This window comes from Moschus berezovskii, chromosome X (genome assembly GCF_049115385.1).
Source record: "Moschus berezovskii isolate FMDL1 chromosome X, NW_MosBer_1.0, whole genome shotgun sequence".
Taxonomy (NCBI): domain Eukaryota; kingdom Metazoa; phylum Chordata; class Mammalia; order Artiodactyla; family Moschidae; genus Moschus; species Moschus berezovskii.
This window is the reverse complement of record NC_142488.1, coordinates 120,077,614-120,104,339: the sequence shown is the minus strand read 5'-3', so window position 1 is coordinate 120,104,339 and position 26,726 is coordinate 120,077,614. Positions and strand designations below refer to the sequence as shown.

General features: G+C 42.4%; 1 protein-coding gene across 2 annotated transcripts; it reads right to left on the bottom strand.

Moving 5' to 3' along the window:
- Window positions 1-10,676: 10,676 nt before the first annotated feature.
- LOC129542871 (uncharacterized) lies at window positions 10,677-13,161 on the bottom strand. Of its 2 annotated transcripts, XM_088833835.1 has the most exons (2): window positions 12,552-13,161; window positions 10,677-11,946 (listed from the first exon to the last, which is right to left on the bottom strand). In XM_088833835.1, the coding sequence occupies exon 2, from the start codon at window positions 11,929-11,931 to the stop codon at window positions 11,143-11,145; it is 789 nt and encodes a 262-aa protein (XP_088689961.1). In that variant the 5' UTR covers window positions 11,932-11,946; window positions 12,552-13,161; the 3' UTR covers window positions 10,677-11,142. The 2 variants fall into 2 exon arrangements, with proteins under 2 accessions (XP_088689961.1, XP_088689960.1); XM_088833834.1 differs by having other exon boundaries at window positions 10,677-13,161.
- Window positions 13,162-26,726: the final 13,565 nt, after the last annotated feature.

Here is a 26,726-nt window from a genome sequence, read left to right as displayed (position 1 = left end):
GCAGCATGCTTAACGTCTTTCCCTGACCACCCTTGGTTGTTGTGTTAACTGAACTGTCTCTCTCAATATCTGAAAGAGAGTACTTACAAAATAGCAGATAACATACATTTTATTCCTTTGATCTCATACTTTTTTTAGGTTTGTATTAGTGTCTTGGGTCACAGAGCCTTAGTAACTAGGAGATAATTTTTTTGCCCAAATTGTTATTGTTTCTATTGCCTGCGTTCTTTTGCTCCAGGTGTATTTTTCTTAGCCCTGGGAGACAGGATTATTTACAGTACATAATGCTCAATAAAAAGCACCTAAGTGTAAAGATAGCATGGAGTAAAAGTTGATTGCTATAAATTCAAATCACACCTTTTCTCTGAAATCTCAAGGGCTCACATAGGGACTATCAACATTGAAAGAGTGAACCTAGAAGGTGAGCATTAGTGAGAAGAGTTCTAGATCTAGACCCTCACAACTCAGTCAGTATGTAGTCTTTGGATTTGCAGGCATGATGCTTGTAAAAATGCTGAACTAGGGCCCCATCCCAGATCTACTGAATCTGAATCTGCATTTTAACAAGATTCTCAGGTGACTGATATACACATTAAAGTTGAGAAGTGCTGGTCTGTTCTGCATCTTTCACCTTATTTTAGCTATCCTATTTGTGGCCAACTACTCAGGTTGGGGGCGGGAGGAGAAGGGGACGACAGAGAATGAGATGGCTGGATGGCATCACCGACTCTGTGGACATGAGTTTGAGTGAACTCCGGGAGTTGGTGATGGACAGGGAGGCCTGGCATGCTGTGATTCATGGGGTCGCGGAGAGTCGGACACGACTGAGCGACTGAACTGAACTGAACTCACTTTGTGACATGACTTTTGGGGTTAGGTCCCTGACTATAGTCTGCGTTGGGAACTTGGGAAGGACTGTGATCAGGGCTTAATCTAGGGCCAGAAAATAGAACAACAAAACTGGCCTTGGAATCATAGGTACTGGCTTCCTGAAAACTGTTGTATTTTTCTTTAGTTTATCCTAAGTGGTATTTCTGTTTGTTTTTTTCTCTGTAGAACAACAATTTTAAGTAGTACCCCCCCATGGCCCTTTCTTTTTAGGTTGTTTTTGCTCTTTTCCCATTTGCCATGTCCTGTCACCCTTGAGCTAAGTATGGTTCTGTGACACACTCAGGTCCACTGCTGTCAGAGCAGATACTTTCAGATGGGGCCAGTGACTAAACCACTGGAGTTCTCCAACTGATGCAAAGCAAAATGCCCCCAGGTAGACCAGTTCCTTTCTACACCATCCCTACTCCCTGCTTCTCCTCCCTTAAGGAAAGCTATGTTCCCCTGCTTCTGGAATGTAGTATAGCTTGTCAATTGAAGCTTGACATTTGGGGACTTTCTTGGAAATCATTTTAGACAAAAATCTAAGCACAATTAAACCTCACTCCTAATTGTGCCAGTTAGCCTCAGGAAAGACCAGGTCCTTCATGAAAACTTCCATCAAGCCCTCCACTGAGCCTGATAAGTTGAACCTAGAACATCTTACCTACTTGGATGGGTGTTTGAGTTAGCATTGCATGAGCATCTTTCTGGAGCATATTTTTTACTTGGCAATAAGTAATTTTAAGCATTTTTAAAAAGTATAAATCACTGTTGTGGAATATGGTATAATATTTATATGAATTTTAAGAGTAGAACACAAGACTTCCAAGAAAATTCTACTTGTGAAAGGCACTTCAAAGTAAGTCCCTTTATTCCTTCAGGAATAGGTATCTACTCTACCATTAGGGGTAGTTAAGTGTGCAAGTTTAAGAAGCACTGGATGTGCCAAGAATTATGCTAGGTGATGGGGATACAGAGATGACTAAAACCCAGTCACTGATCTCCAGGATCTTAGAATTGGGGGCTATGAAACATTCCCAAGTACACATTGAGCTCCTAGAGGGCAGGGACCATCCTCTAATTATTGTTGAATGAATAAAACAGTTTTCTCCTTGTATAATGATCACTTTACTTAACAAGTATTGGCTTAGTTCCTCATCATGTAGGGTAGGCCATGTGCTGGGAGCTGGAGGTTTCAGCATTAAATCAGACACAGGCCTGATCCTTAGGTAGACCTTCTGGTGGGCAAGACAATCAATGAAGCAGAGACACACAAGAGGGTACCATATCCCTGTTGAGACACACCAGAAGCAAAGGTTTGTGGAAGGAATGTATTCCTCATGGAGTGACATTTATGACTGAATAATTTACTTTGCAAAATATATCACTTAAAACAACAACAAAAATTATGTTATTAATACCAAAGGACATACCCTTTTGTTAGTTTTACAGAAGTAAGTTTCATTTAAAAAGGAAGTTTTTTTGTAATATCCTTGACAAACCCCTGAAAACTGCCCAAATTGAGCAGCCTAGTGGTGGGGAAAGGAGGAGGAGAAAAAATTCCATGTGGTTAATTAGAGGAAACTGCTTTCTCTCCCCGCATGACTACCAAGAGATATGATCTTATCCATCAGAAGATAATTCTAGATTAGAAGGCAAAACACTTCGGTTCTGTCAAAGTGACTCAACTTTCCCAGACCTGCATTCCTATTCAGTGAAACAGCACTTAGCAAGGTTTACACTGCCTCCCTTGTGGGTTGTTAAAATGATTGAAAGAGCTAAGGTATGTGAAAAATTCTAAGATGCTAAGGCTATGTATATATATAGCATTTCTATGCTATGTAAAAAATTATAAAATGCCAAGGCTACATATACATAAGGCATTTCTATGTTATGTGAAAAATTATAAGATGCTAAGGCTATTTACATAAAAGATGTTTCTATGACACAATTTCAGAGGAAAAGGAAGGGCCTTTGGCCTTCCCTAAACTCCTTTCACCTATGGGTTAAAAAATAAAACTTGAATTATACCTTTGCAATAGGGGAAATAAATATTTAACATGCACTGTTTTACAGATTTGGGGCTGGGAATTTTAACAGAACAAACTTAGTTAATCCTTATAGGTGTTTGGTGTGTGCTATTATTCCCGTATTTTGCAGATGAGTTTGCCTGAAGCTCAAAGTGATAAATTTCCCCAGATTACATCCCTAGCAAGTGTTGGAGACAAGACTTGAGTCTTAAATTCAACCCCTTAATTATAAAGCCATTCCAGTTTCTCAAGTTGATATGTACTGAGTTGTAATTTTCCCCAGGAGAAATACCTCAATCTTAGTCACTCAGTGGCAAAGACCTGAGTGTGAACGAGTGTGTCAACTGCTTTTCTCAGAGCAAGTTTGTGTTCAGTCACTAAGTCGTGTCTGACTCTTTGCAACCCCAAGGACTGTAGCCCATCAGGATCCTCTCTCCATAGAATTCTCCAGGCAAGAATACTGGAGTGGATTGCCATTCCCTTCTCCAGGGGATCTTCCCAACCCAGGGATTGAACCTGGGTCTCCTGCATTGCAGGCAGATTCTTTACTGTCTGGGCCACCAGGGAAGCCCTAAGGAAAAAAGATTGCGAATAAAATATGAAAGAAAATATTATCCTTCAGCTTTTGACATTCAAAATAGAATTCTGGACTAGGGGATAAGTCTTGAAAACTTCACATTGTTGAGAGAGGATTTTTCTAAATTCCTTAAATCTCCTGCTTTAGCTTATCAACAAGCAGGCTTGAACAGACACAAAGTATAAGGAAGAAAGTCCTCCTCCTCTAGGTCCGCATTGTGAGAAAGCCTGAGAAGCCACATGCATGTCCTAATTTTGCTCTTTTCACTGTGCAAATGAGTCCTGAATCAATAAGGCTGGGAAAGATTGAGGGCAAGAGGAGAAAGGAACCGCAGAGGATGAGGTGGTTAGATAGCATCACTGACTCAGTGGACATGAGTTTGAGCAAACTCTAGGAGATAGTGAAGGACAGGGAAGCCTGGCGTGCTGCAGTCCATGGGGTCGCAAAGCGTCGGACATGACTTAGCGACTGAACAACAACAGCATACTTCCATGGGTGGAAAATGTAGCAAGACAAAGAGAAGATCTACTTCCTTGGTTCTTTGTGGTCTAGACCCCGAGTTTAGAGTTGCTATACCTTCAATGGGGCTCTTTGTAGTGGAGGGGAAGCACCCAGTATACTGCCTGGGCCAGAAAGATGAATGAAGGGTATGGAAGATATTCAGAAGTGTCTACAGTCCAATAGGAGCTACAGGGAGCATTATTCATATAGGTATCAGGGGCTCTTGCTTATAGAGCAGAGTAGATGCTATGACTTGATCTACAAGTCACCTTGGCTTGCCAGTGAACTGATAGAAGATGTTAAAAGAAGGAAAGAGTGAAACCATTGTCACTGTCAGCGTGGCACAAAGAAAAAAGTAAAAATTTTATTGTTAAAGGGACTTAAGAGTGTATATAATTGTTGTTGTTCAGTCACTAAGTTGTATCCAACTCTGCAACCCCATGGACTGCAGCATTCCAGGCTTCCCTGTCCTTCACTATGTCCCAGAGCTTGCTCAGACTCATCCCCATTGAGTCGGTGATACCCTCCAACCATCTCATCCTCTGTTGCCCCCTTATCCTCCTGCCTTTAATCTTTCCCAGCATCAGCGTCTTTTCCAATGAGTTGGTTCCTTGCATCAGGTGGCCAAGGAATTGGAGTTTCAGCTTTAGCATCAGTCCTTTCAGTGAATATTCAGGGTTGATTTCCTTTAGGATTGACTGTTTTTATCTCCTTGCAGTCCAAAGTACTCTTAAGAGTCTTCTTCAGCACCACAATTTGAATTAAGGGCAAGAATATCATACATTTTAAAAAATATTTAAATTTTATTGGAGTATAGTTGATTTATAATGTGTTAGTTTCAGTACAGCAAAATAATTGTTATACATATATTCATTCTTTTTAGATTCTTTTCTCATATAGGTTATCACAGAATATTGGGTAGTATTCTCTTGCTACATAGTAGGTCCCTGTTGGTTATCTATTTTATATACAGTAGTGTGTATGTATTCATCCAAAGCTCTTGATTTATCCCTCCCCCTCCACGTTTCCCCTTTTATACCCATAAGTTTGTTTTCAGTATCTATTAGCTTCAGTTTTATAAATAAGTTTATTTGTATCTTTTAGAAAAATTAGATTCCACATACAAGTGATACCATGATATTTGTCTTTCTCTGTCTGAATTCATTTAGCATGATAATCTCTACTAACTATCATCATGTTGCTGCAAGTGACATTATTTCATTCTTTTTATGGCTGAGTAATATTCCATTGTATATATGTGTCACAACTTCTTTATCCAAGCCTCTGTTGACGGACATTTAGAGGGTTTCCATGTCTTGGCTATTGTAAATCATGCTACAATGAAAGTTGGGGTGCACATGTCATTTTGAATTATGGTTTTCTCTGGATAAATGCCCAGGAGTAGGATTACTGGATCATGTGGTAGTTCTATTTTTAGTTTTTTAAGGACCCTCCATACTGTTCTCCCGGAGAAGGCAATGGCAAGCCACTCCAGTACTATTGCCTAGAAAATCCCATGGATGGAGGAGCCTGGTAGACTGCAGTCCGTGGGGTCGCTAAGGGTCGGACATGACTAAGCGACTTCACTTTCACTTTTCACTTTCACACATTGGAGAAGGAAATGGCAACCCACTCCAGTGTTCTTGCCTGGAGAATCCCAGGGACGGGGGAGCCTGGTGGGCTTCCGTCTATGGGGTCACACAGAGTCAGACACGGCTGAAGCGACTTAGCAGCAGCATACTGTTCTCCATAGTAGTTGTATCATTTTACATTCCCACCAACAGTGTAGGAAGGTTCCCTTTTCTCCATACACTTTCCAGCATTTATTGTTTGTAGACTTTTTGGTGATGGCCATTCTGACCAGTGTATGTTGATACCTCATTGTAGTTTTGATTTGCGTTCTCTGATAATTAGTGGTGTTGAGCATCTTTTCATGTGTCTCTTGGCCGTCTGTATATCTTCTTTGAAGAAATGTCTATTTAGATCTGTCCATTTTTTGATTGAAGAATAATATAAGTTGATGTAACATTTCAAGTTGTCCTCAGGTATTTCTTCTGCAACTTTCTTGGGCACCCTTGATTCAAAGGGTGTGCAAATGGACTTAATCAGAAGCTTGGATGATTTTAGAAGTCCCTTTTCTCCAACATCCTATGGCCCTGTGATATTGAAAGACCTCCGTGGAGTATCTTTCCCACAAGGGAGACCCTTCCCAGGGAACAGCGAGACCATTCACGTTCGGATGCAAACAGCAAGAGGTTTATTCAGATACACAGGTACCTGGGGCGACAAAGTCTCTCGGTGGACTTGCGCGCCCAACGGCTGGAGCAGGGGGTTTTTATGGGGTCGGGATGCAGAAAGCGCGGGTACAGAAGCGAGAAGCTTGGTTACAGGGTTTTCATTGGTTGGTTTAAAAGAAAACCAAATATGGCGGGGACAGGTTCCAGGATACATAAGCACCTATTTCTGTTCAAAAGATCAAGCTGGCAGAAGCTCATTGGCCAGTTTATACATGCACGGAAGCTCATTGGCCAGCTTATACGCGCGCGGTTTTTAGGGGGGGGGGGTTTCCCTCTTTTCCTGATTGGCTCGACTTTTGGCGCCGGCGGGACTTTTCTTAGGGAGGAGTCTGTGACTCAAGTTTGTGTGTCGCAATCCCCTCCTCCCTCTAGGGGCTTTTTGAGACCTGGCCCAAGATAGTCAAATTATGGATTTCTCATTCCCCCATTTCTTTTGTTCAAACGGAGGAATCTTCCTCCGTGGGTAGAGTTTGATCCAGGGATCTTTAGTTCTATGAGCAGCAAGCAAAGTACAGAAGCAAAAATGCATTACAGGAACATCAAGTTCTACATTAGGTCACAGCGTCCAATCTGAAATCACACCCATAATATCATTTTTCAGGATATCTGGGAAATAGCTATTTCCCAGGATGTCTGAACCATAGCTACTCTATTTTGACTTTTAATAGTAAAATTTTTTTTTTTAATAGCCAAAGCAGATGTCACCATTAATGACGTCAGTGTTTTTCTAGGTATGAGAAGATGCAAGAATGGGAACTCATAAAACCTTTTTCTGAAAAGATCTGACTATCTGAAGGCCTGTTCTGCCAGTTTTTTCAGAGCACAGAGTGCCTCATTCCTGATTTTCACCCTGAACTTCTTTCAGGGGGTGTTGCAGCAGCTTGCAATGGTCGTGACATAATCTTTGTAGAGGCAGCTGGCAAGTACCAACTTCCAGTCAGCAGGGTCCCTTCATAGCCACATATCTGACCATGTGACACCATTTCATGGCCATTGTGTCCCGCGTTGCTGGGAAGGCTCATTCCCAGGTCTAGGGAAGCGATGGGCCACTCAGTGTGCTAAAACTGGACCAGGCCTTGCAAGTAGCAAAAGTCTCTGGACCACTGTCTCACTAGCCTCCTGGTCCAGGAAAATATTCCCTCTTGTTGCTTTTTCTCATACCCAGAGTCACACTATTACAATTATTGATCTCATATGGAACTGCATATCAGCATTATATCACAGGCTCAGTGAAACAAGTGACATAGAAAATAATATAGCCATAGCTAGCAGTTATTAGTAAAATAAGAATTATCAGTCAAGAACTTTTCTTAGGTAAAGCCTGGTATACCCCAAGTCATCTGACTTCATTTGTTAAATGACTATAGCCTGGTGTTAATCTCCTGGTTGTACATTATGAAGCATCTGACCTTTATCTGAAGATTGGTTACTGAGATAAGCCTTAGAAACTAGCCTAGAGTGTCCTTTTTAATAACTTAATTAAATCTTTTAGCAGTATCACGTAACAAGGGACTGTTTAGCCATGAGTCTTAGTAAACACTAGACATTAACAAAACTAGAAACTTAATTTAACAATTTACAAACTTAATATTCCATGATTTTTCATTATGGAGGCATTAACCCTGTAGCCAGGAAGGCTTTAACCCATCAAATAAAAAATGAGGTTTGTCAGGGAGCTGAGAAAAGCCAAGCAGCCATCTTGGATTTCCCATAGCCCTGACTCTGATTTCCAGCTATTGTTTTTCATTTTCCAATTTAGAAGCAGACTTTTGCCATGGTTTAAGGACATTAGGATGGCACAAGTCTAACAGAGTTTTTGTATAAGCAGAATGAGCTTTTACATGTCTACAAACCCGACAATTGGATTAATTTCTAAAACTAGCATAGGATCAGGCCTATGGTAGAAAAGCATTTGATTTATATGCAGAGATCTAAGAAGTCAAGAAAACATAAATAATCCTACGAATCAGGTCCAGCATCTTGGGCAAGCTGTCTACCTCTGATGTCGTCGTCTTCTCATCCTGGTGTAGTGTAGTTTCTTCTGGAAAAAGTCCTTCCATCCAGGTTGGAGACAGTCCCTTAAATTATGTCTTTTTTCCAGTCCTAGTTGCAGGTCATAAGGCATCTGATCTTCATCCAAAGATAGATCACTGAGACAAGCTTCAGAAACAAACCTAGGGTGCTCTTTAAGAACTCAACCAAATCCCATATTAATATCACATAACAGCAAAGATCATTCAGGAAATGAGTCTTAGTAGATACAGACTTCCATTAACAACCTAGGATTCAACATTCATTGAAACATCTTTTTCTCCCTAAAATCACCCTCATTTTTATCAAATATAACCAGATTAAGACTTGTTTACAAAATAGATCTGTTCTCAATAAACTTGACCTGATTATTTATATAACCATAGACTTTTTTTTTTTTTTTTGCTTTGCTGAAACTTTTATGGAGTCTTTAACTTGACTTTAAAACCTTTCAGGGCTAGGAAAGTCATCTCAAAGGCTTATCACAGATTTTGCCTAACAGATGTGAGTGAATTCCTCCCTTTCTTAAGGTCTCCAAAACTGAGATTTCTGTACCTGTTAGTGAGATAACCTTCTTAGTTTATCTGATAAAGTTACTGGAAGCCTAAGAGTTTCCAGTCTCTGAAGGGGTCAGACAGAGAAAAATGTTAAATGCTTCAATTTGTGTATTAAATACCATTTTACCAAATTACTGTTAAGTCATAATTAAAACACAGATTCAAACCAGTAATTTTTCAGAAACCATAAAAGTTATAAGCATATTTGCCAGTTCATTCGGTCCTTTTGTTAACCTTTGTACAGTCATTAGGTTTCCCACTAGAATCTTTTAATTTCTTACCCAGTTCAGAAACTTATATTTATCCTAAAGTCCTTTCCATAAATCTTCTGGAAGAGGAAGAATTTTTACAAGAAACTTGGTTAGTGCTGTGATAACACTTTTAGATAGTAATCAGAATTATGGCAACATTTTACCTGAATATATCAGAATTTATGTATAAATTGTTTCTAGGATATCTGTATTAGTAACATCTACCATACAATATACCCGAGATTTATTATTCACTTGACAGTACTTCCCATGTAATTTAACATGGAAGTTGAACCCAATTAGTATAATATCTCCCTTTGGGATGTTTCAGGGGCCCTCTGAAGCATCCCAAAGTCAGCTAGAAGCCAAAAGTGCTTCATCAGATTGATTTAGGAAGTTTTGTCAACAAATATCAGAAAGGTTTAGAACACTCACTCAGATGGGATTATAGGTCACTGAAACAATAGCTAGTCACTCAGCCATAGTAACAATATAGGATTTCAGAGGCAAATATAGAACAGACCATTTAAGAGGCAAATAATCTTAAATCTATTGTCAAATGCAGTTTAACATCTCAAGAAAACGTTTGTTTATACACAAAACTCTTTCCTTGGGGTCCACTTTCCACAAAACCATTTTATCACTTTCTGTACCCATTTGTTCTCCCATCCTGAAACAGCCAACTGTAAGTCAGACCTATTACCTTTTTCCTTCATAAATGTAACTTCATTATTCATACCTTCTTTACTGAACACACACATCTTACTTCCCTTAAGCAACCAAGACTTGACCTTTATATTATCATTCTATAGATTGGTGAACATAAACACCAGTGATAACTTAAAAATTTTAGCAAACATCTCAGGATGGCATCAAACATTATTTATTAATAGTCTAAAATCTTTAGTTTTTCTATAAGTTAGTATTCAGTAGTGAATGTTTCAGAACCTTATTTTATTTGGAAATGACCTAGCTATTCAATAAAATTTTGTTACTTAATTTAGCACAACCTTAGAAATTCAGGTTACCAAAATCTAGAGAAACTGTTTTAGACAGACATTTTAATCTTAATAGAGTTTATCTAAAAGCTCTTGTCTCATTTACATTTCTTAGAAGTTTTTTTTTTTTTTTTCACTCAAGGTAATTTCTTTGTCGACAAACTTGTACCAGATATATTTATGTTGAACCTAGGTGCAATGAAAATATTCTACTTAATGTTAATTACTCTAAGACATGTCTATATTAGATAGATCAACAAACATTAATATCAGGTATTTAATACTGAATATTTTCCACTTTACTTGAACCTGGAATTTATTAATTTAGAATTATCTGATTTGTAAGCGCTTACCCTTTAAGCCAATTAAATAGAGCTCATTTACAAATTAACTTCAAAAATATTACTCAGAGACAAAGACATACCAAGACATATTAAGACAGACACAGTGTGAGTCTTCAGTCATGAATTAGACATTACAATATAAAATTTACTAGTTTATAAAACAGTTGGACCAATTCTATAGGGGGTCGGCGGAGGGACCCCATAGACAATAAAGGGGATAAGGAAGGAGAGTCACCCAGTCCCCGCCAGTCTCTATTGCCAATTTTGCCAATGTTTCCTTTAGGGTCCGATTCATCCTTTTTACTTGACCCGAGCTCTGGGGATTGTATTCGCAGCGTAATTTTCATTTAATCTCCATAGCCAAAACCAATCCCTGAACAACTTTATCTTAGCCAAATTCCTTGGTCTCTGGGCAGCTGCTCGGAGGCCTGCCATAAGAGTCTGGCGGTACACTCGGAGATGCTCCCTACCTTCTGCGCGCTCAAAGTCCCACTGGGGCCGGGTCAATGGAAATCCCTCATCAGTTAGGTTCGGCTGCAGGGTGGGCCTCCTGTCCACACCCCGGACATGTTTCCGAGCTTCCGATAGAATCCGCTCCCGTTCTTCCATGGTGAAGAGCACCTGTAACAGCTACTGACAGTCATCCCAGGTGGGTTTATGGGTGAAAAGGATAGAAACAAAAGGCTTTATCCATGCTGGTGGGTTTTCCACCAGATCTTGCCAGACCAGGATATAGGGCATCTGGTCCGGGTGGCCGGAAGGGCCGGGCATGAGAACCTTCCCCCAAGAGCCCGGATGGTGGGCAGGCTGAAGGTTCCCTCCCTCGGCCACCCGACATTAAAAGTGGGCCACTCCGAGGAGCAGAGCGTCACCAGCTTATTCCTCTTCATTAGCAGAGACAAGTCTCGCGCCCTAGATTTAAAGTCAGAGAAATGATCCATCATGAGGGAGAGCGGGGTAGAGCTTCCTTGACCCATGACCACAGAACAGATTACGGCAGAGAACAGACACAGGAGAGAGACGGAGACAATGCCGGCACACACGATAACACGACAAACGGAGGACAGACAAACGTCCGCCGAAAACACACTACTAGGTCTCTGAGACCTCTGAGGCTTCCTGCAGTTTAAAGTAACCTTACCGAAGGGCGTCCACTGCCCACCAGTTTCCGGATCGGGAGAGACCTCCTCTCTCCCACAGAGCCAGCTGCCTTCCAGCGCGAATGCTCCTCCGGGCTGATGAACCCCTTCTGCCGGGAGAGCGTTATTCTCCCCAGTCAGAGGGATCCCGGACGAGTGGGTAGGCGGTTGGGCCGAAGCAGGGAGGGGGAGAGGTGGAAGGGCAGGGGCCGATGGGGGAAGAGGGCGCTTGGGATTGACGAAGGGCTTGACCCATGGCGGAGGGTCGTAGGCCAGGGCTTCCCAAGTCACGATGTATGCCACTTGGTCGGGATGACCAGGGGGCCCGGGATCCATCACTCTTGCCTTTACCTGGAAAATAATATCAAAGTTAAAGGTCCCATCCTGTGGCCAGCCCACATTGAAGGAGGGCCACTCGGACGAGCAAAAGGTTGTCCATTTCTTTTTTCGGACTTCTACTGACTGGTTATGGGCGATGTCTTGGACATCTTTCCAATGCTGTAAAGTAAGACTCAGGGGGGTGGTTAGAGATTGACCCATTTTTTTCTAGTAAGAGTACTCCTGTTATAAGACAAACAAACACGACACAGAGACTAATACACCAAAATCGCACGGCACGGTTTTTGCGCAAAACTGAAAACAAAAGCTCGGATGGAGGCGTAGATGAGGGTCCGGATCCCTCGCCTCCCTGAAGTTTCACGTACCCCTCGGACAAGGGCGGAGCCCCGAAAAGTCCGACTCTGGTCGTGAACTGAGACGGATGAGCACCGAAAAATCGGGCTCCAGTTAGCCTTGGAACGTCTTCCAGGCTTGCGGAGGGAAGTTCGAGCTCGTCAGCTCCTTCCTGACTCCGCCAGATACAGATTGTTTCAGCTGAAACTCAAGTCGCACCACAACAGACACACAGAAAGCACGAAAACATAAAACAGTAAAACATAAAACGCTGGCCAGCTTACCTCCCGACGAGGGGTCGGTGGTCCCTGGGCGAGGGGGGGTCTCCGGATCCCGGACGAGCCCCCAAATGAAAGACCTCCGTGGAGTATCTTTCCCACAAGGGAGACCCTTCCCAGGGAACAGCGAGACCATTCACGTTCGGATGCAAACAGCAAGAGGTTTATTCAGATACACAGGTACCTGGGGCGACAAAGTCTCTCGGTGGACTTGCGCGCCCAACGGCTGGAGCAGGGGGTTTTTATGGGGTCGGGATGCAGAAAGCGCGGGTACAGAAGCGAGAAGCTTGGTTACAGGGTTTTCATTGGTTGGTTTAAAAGAAAACCAAATATGGCGGGGACAGGTTCCAGGATACATAAGCACCTATTTCTGTTCAAAAGATCAAGCTGGCAGAAGCTCATTGGCCAGTTTATACATGCACGGAAGCTCATTGGCCAGCTTATACGCGCGCGGTTTTTAGGGGGGGGGGTTTCCCTCTTTTCCTGATTGGCTCGACTTTTGGCGCCGGCGGGACTTTTCTTAGGGAGGAGTCTGTGACTCAAGTTTGTGTGTCGCAATCCCCTCCTCCCTCTAGGGGCTTTTTGAGACCTGGCCCAAGATAGTCAAATTATGGATTTCTCAATATTAAGTCTCTAAGGAAGAAAAACTAAAGGCTTTATTTGTCAGATTCTGGGCTTTTTGCTCACAGATTAGTTGATCTTACACCAGAGGCTTGGGTGTCCTGGTGTCTAGTGGAAGCATGCCGCTTTAAGGTCCTAACTCCCAGATCCTGTAAGGGTAATGAGCCCTATTCAGAAGATTCATCTTATCCTATTTGGTTCCCATTCCATTTTTAGATAGTTTCAATTATTTGAAAATTCTTTCTTTCACAGAGTTAACTTCTGTTTTCTTTTTCAACCTGTCAGTAGCCCAATTTTGTTCTCTGGAGCCACCCAGACTAAGCGTCTATTAAAAATAATAACCCTGCCAAGGTGTGAAGTTTCCCACTAAGTAGTCTCCTGACTAAACATCTTTAGTTACCTCAACTAGTCCTCAAAGGCTCAGAATCTCAGGCCCCCTAATCATACTTTTTACTCCTTTCTGGACAAACTCTTAATTTTCAAAGTTGCTTGTTACATCTGGTGCCCACATGCCAGGTGCAATGATGCTGCAATTATCATCTCCCTTGATCTCAACACTAGTTTCCTGTTCAAGTAAAAGCCAAAACAAGTCAATTCATCTATGCTGCTAAGTCACTTCAGTCGTGTCCGACTCTGTGTGACCCCATAGGCGGAAGCCCACCAGGCTCCCCCGTCCCTGGGATTCTCCAGGCAAGAACACTGGAGTGGGTTGCCATTTTCTTCTCCAATGTGTGAAAGTGAAAAGTGAAAGTTAAGTCGCTCAGTCGTGTCTGACCCTTAGCGACCCCACGGACTGCAGCCTACCAGGTTCCTCTATCCATGGGATTTTCTAGGCAAGAGAACTGGAGTGGCTTGCCATTGCCTTCTCCGCAATTCATCTATAGCCAGTAACATATAGCAATGAGGGCTTCCTGGGTGGCACAATAGTCACAAATCTGCCTGCAATGCAGGGGATATAGGTTCAGTCCCTGGTTGGGAAGATCTCCTGGAGAAGGAAATGGCAACACACTCCAGTATTCTTGCCTGGAGAATCCTGTGGACAGAGGAGCCTGGCTGGCTACCGTCCATAGGGTTGCACAGAGTCAGACACAACTGAGTCTGCACACACTCACATGTATGGCAATGACTTTTTAGTCAGCCTTAGAGCATTGGTATCCCAGAGGTGGGAAATGATGGTGGGGGCCAAGGGACAAACATAACTTCATTCTGTGTTTGGCTTTTATATGCCAGTGTACTCCTGATTTTGGAAAGAGCTATATTTTCTCAAACCATGGCATGATTTGCATACAAAATCAGAAACTCACAGGTAGATTTTTCATTTGTTCAATACTCGCTCCTGACTTTCTGTTCCAGGCCTAATGAGACCCAAGTAGAAAGTATATTTAAGCATGATTAACTTTCTTGCTCTGGGATTATTATTCTTATCCAGATTCCCCACAAATAAAAGAAGGTCTATCTATACTTTGGGTTCCATTTTATATCTTTTATTTTTTGATTGTGCTTGGTCTTCATTGCTGTGAAGGCTTTTCTCTAGTTGCGGAGAGTCGGGGCTATACTCTAGTGCAGTGTGATGGCTTTCGCTCATTGCAGTGGCTTTTCTTGTCACAGAGCATGGGCTCTAGGGGCATGGGCTTCAGTAGGTGTGGCACACAGGCTCAGTAGTTGCAGCTCATGGTCTCCAGAGCACGGGCTCAGTAGTTGCGGCTCACGGGGTCAGTAGCTGCAGCTCATGGTCTCCGGAGCACAGGCTCGGTAGCTGTGGCACATGGGCTGAGTTGCTTCATTGCATGTGGGATCCTCTTAGACCAAGGATCAAACCAGCGTCCCCTGCACTATAAGGCAGATTCTTGTCCACTGTGCCACCAGGGAAGCCCTGGGTTCCGTTTTAGTAGTGGATAGTTTTTATATTCCCTCCTCAGCTCTGTTGCTATGCAAACTGAAAAGGGCCAAAGGTGTTCTTGGACAAAGCAAGTAGTAGTATTTATGACAGTTCTGATCTGGAGTCAGTGATGAAGCACAAAGAGATGAGTAAACAAAGAACTGAGAACCCTTAGATGGCTCCCTAAGCTGTCCATGTGAGTTGATGATTATCCTTAACCCCTAGCTCTGGGTTAGGATGCTTGCAGTGTGACCTATGTTCTCAGCACTATTTTATGATTGCACCTTTTATTCTCTTTGTCTAAAGTGATCTATTCAGAGACCCCCTGCAAATGGCAGGCATTAAGTGTATCACAGTGCTAATTCTGACGGAAGCCTGACTTGATTCAGTGGAAAATGACTTCCGTGTATTGGATTTACGGTTCATTTAACGAGTGCTGTGGATGTCAATGCATTAGTGTAGACCTGGTAGAGGTGGTGATTTTATTTCTAATGAGATGTTCAACCAGCACCCTACAATGGAAAGCAGGACAGTGGGCACAGAATATACCTGTCTAATCAGACCTAGGACATGAGCTATTCACACATCACAATGATATTAGGAACACTTGACTTCTCTGGGACTCAGTCTCCGTGTCTGCTAAATGAGCCTGTTGGACAAAGATCTTTGCAGCACTGGACCCCTTAGGATCTGATTAGCCATTTTAGGAAAATTCCTCATCTTGAAGACCTGTAGCTCTGCAGTGGATGTGGGTTTATATAAGTTGTTTGTGCTGTGAAAGCCATGACTTCATGACCCCTTGCCTAACTACTTAGAATCTTTTGTGTATCTGAATATCTTACAATTAAGTGGCTGACTGTTCATTGTTTGGGACTGTTTTTTTTTCAAGGATGTTTATAAATGGAAAAGAGAGGTAGTGCAATAAAGAGGTAGTATCTCCCTCTGGAGCAAAGGGTAGACATGCTTATTACCCATTATAAAAAGATTCTATATTTGCATCTCCATTGAATGGGGTGCGGGAGGAAGGAGAGGGTGAGATGAATGGAAAGAATACCATGGAAGTGTATACATTACCATATGTAAAATAGATAGCCAAAGGGAATTTGCTGTATGAGTCAGGGAACTCAAACTGGAGCATGGTAACAACCTAGAGGGGTGGGAAAGGGTGGGAGGTGGGAGGAGGTTCAAGGGGGACGAGACGTATGTACACCTATGGCTAATTCATGTTGATATATGGCAGAAATCAAACCAATATTGTAAAGCAATTATCCTTCAATTAAAATAAATACATTTTGAAAAAAAGATTTTATAGCTTGAGTTCCCTGAACTCAAGGTTCTCCTGTGATGCAAATTACTTCACAGGCAGGTGTCCTTTGGCCCTCTTCACGTTGTCCTGTGGGAACTGGGACTCTGGAACTGATGCAGAAATGCCACTATGCACGCTACTGCCATGGCTGTGAGCAAGAAATCCTCCTTCATCTCTAATCCCAGAGTCTCATACTTTCTACCCATATCCATGAAACTGTGACAGGCTAACTTACTAGCTTGTAATTAGGGTAAGATCTCAGACGTTTCACACTTCTTGACAACAACCTAGCCCACATTCATGTTCCTCTTTTCTTAATGCCATAGCACCTAGTCTCTGAGCCATCCAACTGAAAACACAATCTGTCTTTTAGTTAATTGTTTTATACGTTAATCTGATCTCCTCACTAGATTGTCAACACTTGAGTCCAGGCACTAGGCCAAAACTTTTTCTGTCTTCCTTATAGCAGCTGGTGTGGGAATGGGTTCGTAGTAGGAGCTCAATATATTTTTTTGATTGACTTTGGCTTTATGCATGCCAGCTGAGCTAAAATATCCCATGCTTTTTACCACTGAACTTCTTGGATGGTGTCTTAATATGGATGAAAACTATAGACTGATTCCTCTAAAAATAGAAAAATTCTAATGAGAAAGGGAGAAGCCATTTGTTTTTCAGACATGTCGGATGCAAGGCATAGGCACTTCTTAATCAATTGGAGACAATTTGCCTAAGGGGCCAATTGCAAAGCTATTCTGAGCCCCATATTTCTAAAGACAGCAGGGAAAGTTTGTTGTGCTGGACTGCTAATAGCGATCTTGTTCTGGCTACTTAAGGAATAGAATATAGTCTGTGGGTTTTTGTAGAATTCAAGAGCATCAGGAGGGCAACTTTGCATCAGTGGGAGCTCATTTGACATTTGGTGCAAATCCCAGAGGAGGGTTTGACTCCCTTTGAGCGCAGTTTCCAAAGCCATACATTTGCTGCTTGTATTATTTTAGGTATGCTATTATTAATGACCCATTATACCAGAAAGAAAATGTCTATATATGCATTTTCATTGGGTTTATCATTGTTTCCAATAGTCTGGATTATTCAATTAGTCTAACTGCAGTTTGCTCTAAGGGTATATGGAGGCATAACAGCCTTTGTGCATTTCAAACTGAAACATGAGGACTCAGGGCTCTTTTTGTGGCTATAGCCTGGAGGGTGTACTCCCTACTCGCATAATAAATTTTGCATTCTGTCTCTCTTCTGCAATTATCAGGACTGCAACACTCTCACTTCGGTCTTCCTGGGTACAACTGATACTGCTTTATAGATGTGACATGGTTATCTTTTTCTAACTTTAACTTTGCATAGCTAGCATTATCTAACTTTAGTTGTGTAAGTTCAGACTGTTCTTTCTCACTTAGAAATAGTCCCTGCTATTTGAATTTGGGTATGCTGCCACCAAGTGGTTGCTAGTTCTTTGATTCGCCTGGTCTCAAAATTGAGAATACAGGCTGCATTGTTTTGTTGTTGTTGGTGGTGGTGTATGTGCTGAGATTGGGTTACTGTGATACCTGTGAATAGATGAAGGTACCCGGTATCAGGTAATTGGGGACAAATCTTCATTAAGTGACAGAAAGATACTGAAGGACAAAAAATGGTTCATTATTTGAGGAGGGGAGAAGAAACGTGATCTGAGATTCAAGGAATTAGATATGGGACAAAAAAGTTGTGGAGTGAAGGGGACAGGGAAAAAACAAGACAAAAAGGAAAATAACCCAGAGTTCAGTGAATTTCATCAGCTTCTGTACTTTTCTATGGCTTCTGTACTTGTTGGGGAGTCTGATTAACAAGATCGATATAATATCTTGAGCAGGATTGTGTCTTCTACGTCTTTGTGAATACTCGGTCCTTAATAGAGGACCAAGTGAATGAATGACCCAAACCTGATGGAGTTGAGATGGTACGTAATGGAGAAGGTGGCTACTGGCTTCAGGTGTAGGGGCAGCTCCCAACAAACAAGTCTTGACAATGTTCTGCCTCTGTCATTAAACGAGGGCCCCATACAACCTTAGATGGCTCCTATGATCAATCTTCCAAATTATAACTGCTCTATGTGGAGTGGTGTAATAGCATGGGTTTTGAAGTCAAACATGTTGTTGTTGTTTTTTAGTCACTAAGTCGTGTCCGACTCTTTGCACCCCATGGACTGCAGTGTGACAGGCTCCTCTGACCCTTGAGCTTTTGACCACTGACTCTAATCTCTGACATCTGACTTCTGGCCCTTGACCTCTGTTGTTGTTTGGTCGCTCAGTCGTGTCTGTCTCTGTGCAACCCCAAGGACTGCAGCATGCCAGCCTTCCCTGTCCTATACCATCACCTGGAGCTTGCTAAAACTCATGTCCATCGGGTTGGTGATGCCATCCAACCATCTCATCCTCTGTCACACCCTTCTCCTCCTGCCTTCAGTCTTTCCCAGCATCAGGGTCTTTTCTAATGAGTTGGCTCTTCACATCAAGTGGCCAGAGTACTGGGGCTTCAGCTTCAGCATCAGTCCTTCCAATAAATATTCAGGACTGATTTCCTTTAGGATGAATTGGTTTGACCTCCTTGCTGTCCAGGGGACTCTCAAGAGTCTTCTCCAACACCACAGTTTGAAAGCATCATTTCTTCAGTGTTCAGGCTTCTTTATGGTCCAACTCTCACATCTGTGCATGACTACTGGAAAAAACCATATCTTTGACTATATGGACCTTTGTCAGCAAAGCAGTGTCTCTGCTTTTTAATATGTGCTCTAGGTTTTTCATAGCTTTTCTTCCAAAAATCTTTTGATTTCCTGGCTGCAGTCACCATCTGCAGTGATTTTGGAGCGCGCAAAAGAAAATCTGTCACTGCTTCCATTTTTCCCCTTCTATTTGCCATGAAGTCAGACATACGTGGGTTCAAATATTACCTCTGTCTTATAGGAGGTTTTTGACATTAGGCAAATCACTTTAAGTCTTTGTACCTTGGGTTCCCAACATATAAAAGAGGGTAATATTAACTACTGTACATGGTTGTTATGAAGGTTAAAGTAAATGACAAGACACATGTAGTGTCCTTAACATAGTGCTTAGTATATAGGAAGTACATGCTCACTGGTAGCTATAATAAATATATTTCTTCCTGGAATGAAAACTTTTGGAAGTGATGGCCCAAGATAGCGTCTGTCTTGCTCACCACTATGTCCCTGCCTTCAGCTCCTAGGGCCTGTGCAGACTCTGGGTGGGCTAGCTCCTGCCCCACTGTGTGCTGAACAAGTGGGAGCTTGTAAACTAAGTAGGATGTCATTTTGAGTCAATGTTGCTCTAATTTCTTTAGACATCTGTGAAGAACAATTGGATTTCCTTCAGTTTTAATTTCCCTCCCTTCCCAGATGAATTTTCCAAATGTCTACTTCCTATTTCCTCCATCAAGGTCGGAGTTGAAGGAAGCTGGCCTCTAATTTCCAACTAGGCTGAGAGCGCCATATGTGCTCAAGAGCAAAACTGTATTGGAAAAGCAGAAGAAGCACTGAAATTAATTGCTCTGTGATGGGGCTTCAGATGATAGTACAAGGCAAAGCCTGGTCCTAATTGGCAGCGGAGTTACTCAGGTAAGAGGCCAATTCCATGTGTCTCATTGCAGGATTTCCTGAACATGCACCTCCCCCACCCCACAATCACCTCATTCCACTCACATACAGCCTTTGGAAGACAATCATTGGGTAAAGGTAACATTAATTTATTTCACATTTCTTTAAAACCTCTAATCCATAAACTATGTGCAGAGATAGAAAAAGTTTGAAGCATGGTACAATTTATAAGGTTCTCTGTGTTAGGGTGAGTAATGGTTCCTTAAGTATTTCCACATCCTAATCCCTAGAAACTATTACCTTATATGCAAATGACCCTTTGCAGGTGCGACTGAGTTAAGGACCTTGATATGGGAAGATTATCCTGGAATACCTGGGTGGGTCCAATGTAATCACGTGGGTCCTAATAAGAGGGACTCAGGAGGAGACTGGAGGCAGAGGAAAAGTTGATGTGATGACAGAAATTGAGAGTGGAATGATACACTTTGAAGATGGAGGAATGGGCCAAAAGGAATACAGGCAGCTAGGTACTAGAAGCTGAGTAAGGCAAATAAACAGGTTTCCCCCTCAGGACCTCCAGAAGGAACCTGGAAGTCCCGTCTACACTGTGACTTTAGCCTCATAAACAAGGATGGACTTGCTGAATTATTAGGACTTATCTCTGAAGCTGAAGCTCTGATACTTTGGCCACCTGCTGTGAAGAGCCGACTCATTGGAAAAGATCCTGATGAGTCTCACTTCAGACTTCTGACCTCAAGAACCATAAGAGAATAAATTTGTGTTGTTTTAACCAACCCTAAAAGTTGTCCCAGAGACACTAGACAGCCAGAAGTTCCCAATATTAGAATTACTCTTTGGGGAACTATCAATGAAAATCACAATTGCTAAAAGTTTCCACTAAAATATAAAGGAAAAATGTGATAGACAACAGTCAGTAGTCTGTCATGCCTTCATCTGGCTGGCAGGCAGACAGCATGTAAGGGGATCCAAGGTGCAGAGATTTCTGGGCCTTGGGGCATCATGAGGACAGAAATGACAAGATACAGCAATTGATGTCTGGGATGTTGTTGTTGTTGTTCAGTCGCTCACTTGTGTCCAACTCTGTAACCCCATGGACATGGGTTTGGGTGGACTCCGGGAGTTGGTGATGGACAGGGAGGCCTGGCTAATTGCGGTTCATGGGGTCACAAAGAGTCAGACACGACTGAGCGACTGAACTGAACTGCAACCCCATGGACTGTAGCACGCCAGGCTTCCCTGTCCTTCACTATGTCCCAGAGTTTGCTCAAACTAATGTCCATTTAGTCGGTGATGCCATCCAACCATCTCGTCATCATGTATATGCCGAGTACATTATGAGAAATGCCAGGCTGGATGAAGCCTGGGATGGGAGGGTGCCAAAAGGGAAGAGAGAGAACCTAAAAACTAAACCCCATTTATTATAGAATTTATTATGTCCTGGGACCAACCAGTTAAAAACTCAACACCTTGGATGTGAGTATCATCTTTGTGACTAATCCAGCTTCAAACCTGTTTCATGGAGTTCCCTGTAAATTTAAAGAAACAAAGAACTTCCTGAGTCCTACAAACTCCCTGATTTTGGGCTGACTGCTCTTTGGTCTGCCCCTGTTGGGCTGAGTCTCTTTCTGATACGCTGATAACATGCCACCTCTATTACATATTGTAGAGAAGAAAGGTTATGACAAAGCTAGACAGAAGAGACATCATTATTAAAAAGCAGAGATGTCACTTCGCTGACCAAAGTCCATCTAGTCAAAGCTATCATTTATCTAGTAGTCATGTGTGGATGTGAGAGCTGGACCATAAAAAAGGCTGAGCACTGAAAAATTGATGCTTTTGAACTGTGATATTGGAGAAGACTCTTGAGAGTCCCTTGGACTGCAAGGAGATCAAACCAGTCCACCCTAAAGAAAACCAGTCCTGAATATTCATTGGTAGGATTGATGCTGAAGTTGAACCTCCAATACTTTGGCCACCTGATGCAAAGAACTGACTCATTGGAAAAGACTATGATGCTGAGAAAGATTGAAGGCGGGAGGAGAAGGGGATAACAGAGGATGAGATGGTTGGATGGCATCACTGACTCAATGGACGTGAGTTTGAGCAAACAAGTGTACTTTGACTTCACCTCTTTGGCCTTGGTCTGTCAGATACTATTCTTATAGCCTTGAGTTTCCTGTTCCCAGGAATTTTTTTTTTATTATTGCATTTTATTTATTTATTTAAATTTTTATTTTTATTGGAGGCTAATTATTTTACAATATTATATTGGTTGGTTTTGCCATACATTGACATGAATCCGCCCTGGGTGTACATGAGTTCCCCCTCCCGAACCCCCCTCCCACCTCCCCCCTCCCCTTATCCTCCCTCTGGGTCATCCCCGCATACCAGCCCCTAGCATCCTGTAACATGCATCGACCCTGAACTGGCGATTCGTTTCACATATGATAATATACATGTTTCAATGCCATTCTCCGAAACCATCCCACCCTCACTCTCTCCCACAGAGTCCCAAAGACTGTTCTATACATCTGTGTCTCTTTTGCTGTCTCGTATACAGGGTTATCATTTGCATCTTTCTAAATTCCATGTATATGCGTTAGTATATTGTATTGGTGTTTTTCTTTCTGGCTTACCTCACTCTGTATAATAGGCTCTAGTTTCATCTACCTCATTAGAACTGGTTCAAATGCATAGCCAAAGCAATCTCGAGGAAGAAAAATGGAACTGGGGGAATCAACCTGCCAGACTTCAGGCTCTACTACAAAGCCACAGTCATCAAGACAGTATGGTACTGGCATAAAGACAGAAATATAGATCAATGGAACAAAATAGAAAGCCCAGAGATAAATCCACGCACCTATGGACACCTTATCTTCAACAAAGGAGGCAAGAATATAAAATGGAGAAAAGACAGTCTCTTTAACAAGTGGTGCTGGGAAAACCGGTCAGCCACTTGTAAAAGAATGAAACTAGAACACTTCCTAACACCATACACCAAAATAAACTCAAAATGGATTAGAGAACTAAATGTAAGACCAGAAACTATAAAACTCCTAGAGGAGAACGTAGGCAAAACACTCTCCGACATAAATCACAGCAGGATCCTCCAAGACCCACCTCCCAGAATATTGGAAATAAAAGCAAAAATAAACAAATGGGACCTAATTAAAATCAAAAGCTTCTGCACAGCAAAGGAAACTATAAGCAAGGTGAAAAGACAGCCTTCAGAATGGGAGAAAACAATAGCAAATGAAGCAACGGATAAAGGATTAATCTCCAAAATATACAAGCAGCTCCTGCAGCTCAATTCCAGAGAAATAAATGACCCAATCAAAAAATGGGCCAAAGAACTAACAGACATTTCTCCAAAGCTCCAAAGAAGACATAAAGATGGTTAACAAACACATGAAAAAATGCTCAACATCCCTCATAATCAGAGAAATGCAAATCAAAACCATAATAAGATACCATTTCACACCAGTCAGAATGGCTACTATCCAAAAGTCTACATGCAATAAATGCTGGAGAGGGTGTGGAGAGAAGGGAACCCCCTTACACTGTTGGTGGGAATGCAAACTAGTACAGCCACTATGGAGAACAGTGTGGAGATTCCTCAAAAAACTGGAAATAGAACTGCCATATGATCCTGCAATCGCACTCCTGGGCGTACACACCGAGGAAACCAGAATTGAAAGAGACACATGTACTCCAATGTTCATTGCAGCACTGTTTATAATAGCCAGGACATGGAAGCAACCTAGATGTCCATCTGCAGACGAATGGATAAGAAAGCTTTGGTACATATACACAATGGAGTATTACTCAGCCATTAAAAGGAATTCTTTTCTCTAAACTATAAACCCTTACCACCAGCCCCTGGAACCAGACCCATCATCAGGCCCTGATCAGGAGATCTCTCCCAGATTCCTTGTGAGATGACTCTTTCTCAGGGAGAATTCTCCTCCTCAAAGCACCCCACCCTCAAAATATTTTGGTCTTTACAATAAGCAGTAGTAGGTTTACAGATGAAGGATCTTGAATTAAAAAACCTGCCCTCTGTGTCAGCAGCTATTACACATGGTCCCTTGTCTTCCCCTCCTCTGATTTCATTCCCAGAGAACTCTAACACAAGTCCAGAAAACTGAGGGACTTTGAATCCATTAGTAGCTTCTCTCTCACTCCCCCACCTCCCTGCCATCTTTGCATGCAGTCTGAGTTGAATGTGAGGAGCATGGACTTGATCAGTTGGGCCTTAACACACATATTCAGAGATGCATATCTGACCTATAGAGTTAATACTGTCTTCCAACAAACCAGGAAGGAGAGCTTTCTTGTTTCCCAGGGAGTGGACAAGGGAGCTCAATTCAGTTCATTCATGTCCAACTCTTTGCAACCCCATGGACTGTAGCATGCCAGGCCTCCCTGTCCATCATCAACTCCCGGAGCTTGCTCAAACTCACGTCCATTGAGTTGGTGAAGCCATCCAACCATCTCATCCTCTGTTACCCTCTTATCCTCCTGCCTTCAGTCTTTCCCAGCATCAGGGTCTTTTCCAATGAGTTGGCTCTTTGCATCAGGTGGCCAAAGTATTGGAGCTTCAACTTCAGCAATGGTCCTTCCAATGAATATTCAGGATTGATTTCCTTTAGGATTGACTGGTTTGATCTCCTTGCAGTCTAAGAGACTCTTAAGAGTCTTCTCCAACACCACAGTTCAAAAGCATCAATTCTTTGACACTCAGCTTTCTATATGGTTCAACTCTCACATCCATAGATGACCACTGGAGAAACCATAGCTTTGACTATACAGACTTTTGTTGGCAAAGTAATGTCTACTTTTTAATATGCTGTCTACGTTGGTCATAACTTTTCTTCCAGGGAGCAAGCATCTGTTAATTTCACGGCTGCAGTCACCATCTGCAGTGATTTTGGAGCTCCCCCGAAAAAATTCTCTCACTGTTTCCATTGTTTCCCTATCGATTTGCCATGAAGTGATGGGACCGGATGCCATGATCTTCGTTTTTTGAATGTTGAGTTTTAAACCAGCTTTTTTACCCTCCTCTTTCACTTTCATCAAGAGGCTCTTTAGTTCTTCTTCGCTTTCTGCCATAAGGGTGTTGTTATCTGCATGTCTGAGATTATTGATATTTCTTCCAGCAATCTTGATTCCAGCTTGTGCTTCATCCAGCCCAGCATTTCTCATGATATACTCTGCATATAAGTTAAATAGGCAAGGTGACAATATACAGACTTGACATACTCCTTTCCCAATTTGGAACCAGTCCCTTGTTCCATGTCCTGTTCTAACTGTTGCTTCTTGAACTGCATACAGATTTCTCAGGAGGCCGGTAAAGTGGTCTGGTATTCCCATCTCTTTAAGAATTTTCCACAGTTTGTTGTGATGCACACAGTCAAAAGCTTTGTCATAGTCAATAAAGCAGAAGGGAGCTCAGGTTTTATAAAGGAGCAGCTCTGACTTGTTTACCAGGCTTAAGTTATATAATCACAAGAGTCTAAGAATCTCAAACAGCCCACATCCACTTCTCAGCCAGCAAGATCTGATGTGGTAACACTGCCTCCCAGGCTATGTTGATTATTGAATGGCATTCTGGAGCTTCAACAATACCTGCTAGTAGAACCAGGGTTTTGACTGGTGGTAGAACAGGCCAGATTAGAAAAGTTAAGACTTAGGAATTCAGGAGGGCTTAGTGGGTCAGGGGAAGGCTTGGTCTGGGACAAGGATGTAATTTTGGTTTTTCATGATTCAGTTATTATAGTCTTGAGTATGGGTTTCTCTGGTGGCTCAGTGGTAAAGAATCTTCTTGCAAGGCTGAAGACGTGGGTTTGGGAAGATCCTCTGGAGATGGAAATGGCAACCCGCTCCAGTATTCTTGCCTGGGAAAACCCATCAACAGAGGAGCCTGGCAGGCTGCAGTCCATGGGGTTGCAAAAGAGTCAGACATGACTCAGCGACTAAACAACAACAACAAGCCTTGAGTTCATGAAGGTTGGAATTCAATCAGGGCAGGTTCAGAATCAAATTATACCACAGAGAACTGAGAGCAGATAAGATATGAATGTAAGTATCCATAATGACAAAGTAAGACAATAACCAAGTGTTAGCCAAACAGAAGTGAGCAGTTAACAATGGCCATCCAAGTAGCTGTTATTGGCAGAGCCCAGATTAACTGGTGGTTAATTATCAAGGGATTATTGTAGTTGGGGGGGGACCTCCCAGTTGGTGCTAGTGGTAAAGAACATGCTTGCCAATGCAGGAGACATAAGAGACACAGATTCAGTCCCTGGGTCAGGAAGATCCCCTGGAGGATGGCATGGCAACCCACTCCAGCATTCTTGTCTGGAGAATCACATGGACAGAGGAGCCTGGTGGGCTACAGTCCATGGGGTCGCAAAGAATCAGACACAACTGAGGCGACTTTGCACGTATACACATGGTAGTGGGTATTAGGAATTCAGATCCAGATTCAGATTTGGAAACAGGTTTTGTGTAGGAGTGGGACTGCATAATACCACAACTTGGATACCAGGCAAGAAATCACGAGGAGGAAGATATGGGAGAACTCTGCTTATGGAGGTACCTGTATTGTCAGTAGGAAAATGTGACTCGGTGCTGACTTGCTGGCTTATTTCAGTCTGCTCCAAACTCCTGACTTGTGTCCTCCACACCCAGTCTGTTATCCACAATATTACCAGAGTGAGCTTTTGAGCATGCCAAACCTATCTTATTGTT

Excerpts from the sequence above, each read along its gene's own strand:
- LOC129542871 (XM_088833834.1), bottom strand. The coding sequence starts at position 12,135 with ATGGGTCAATCTCTAACCACCCCCCTGAGTCTTACTTTACAGCATTGG.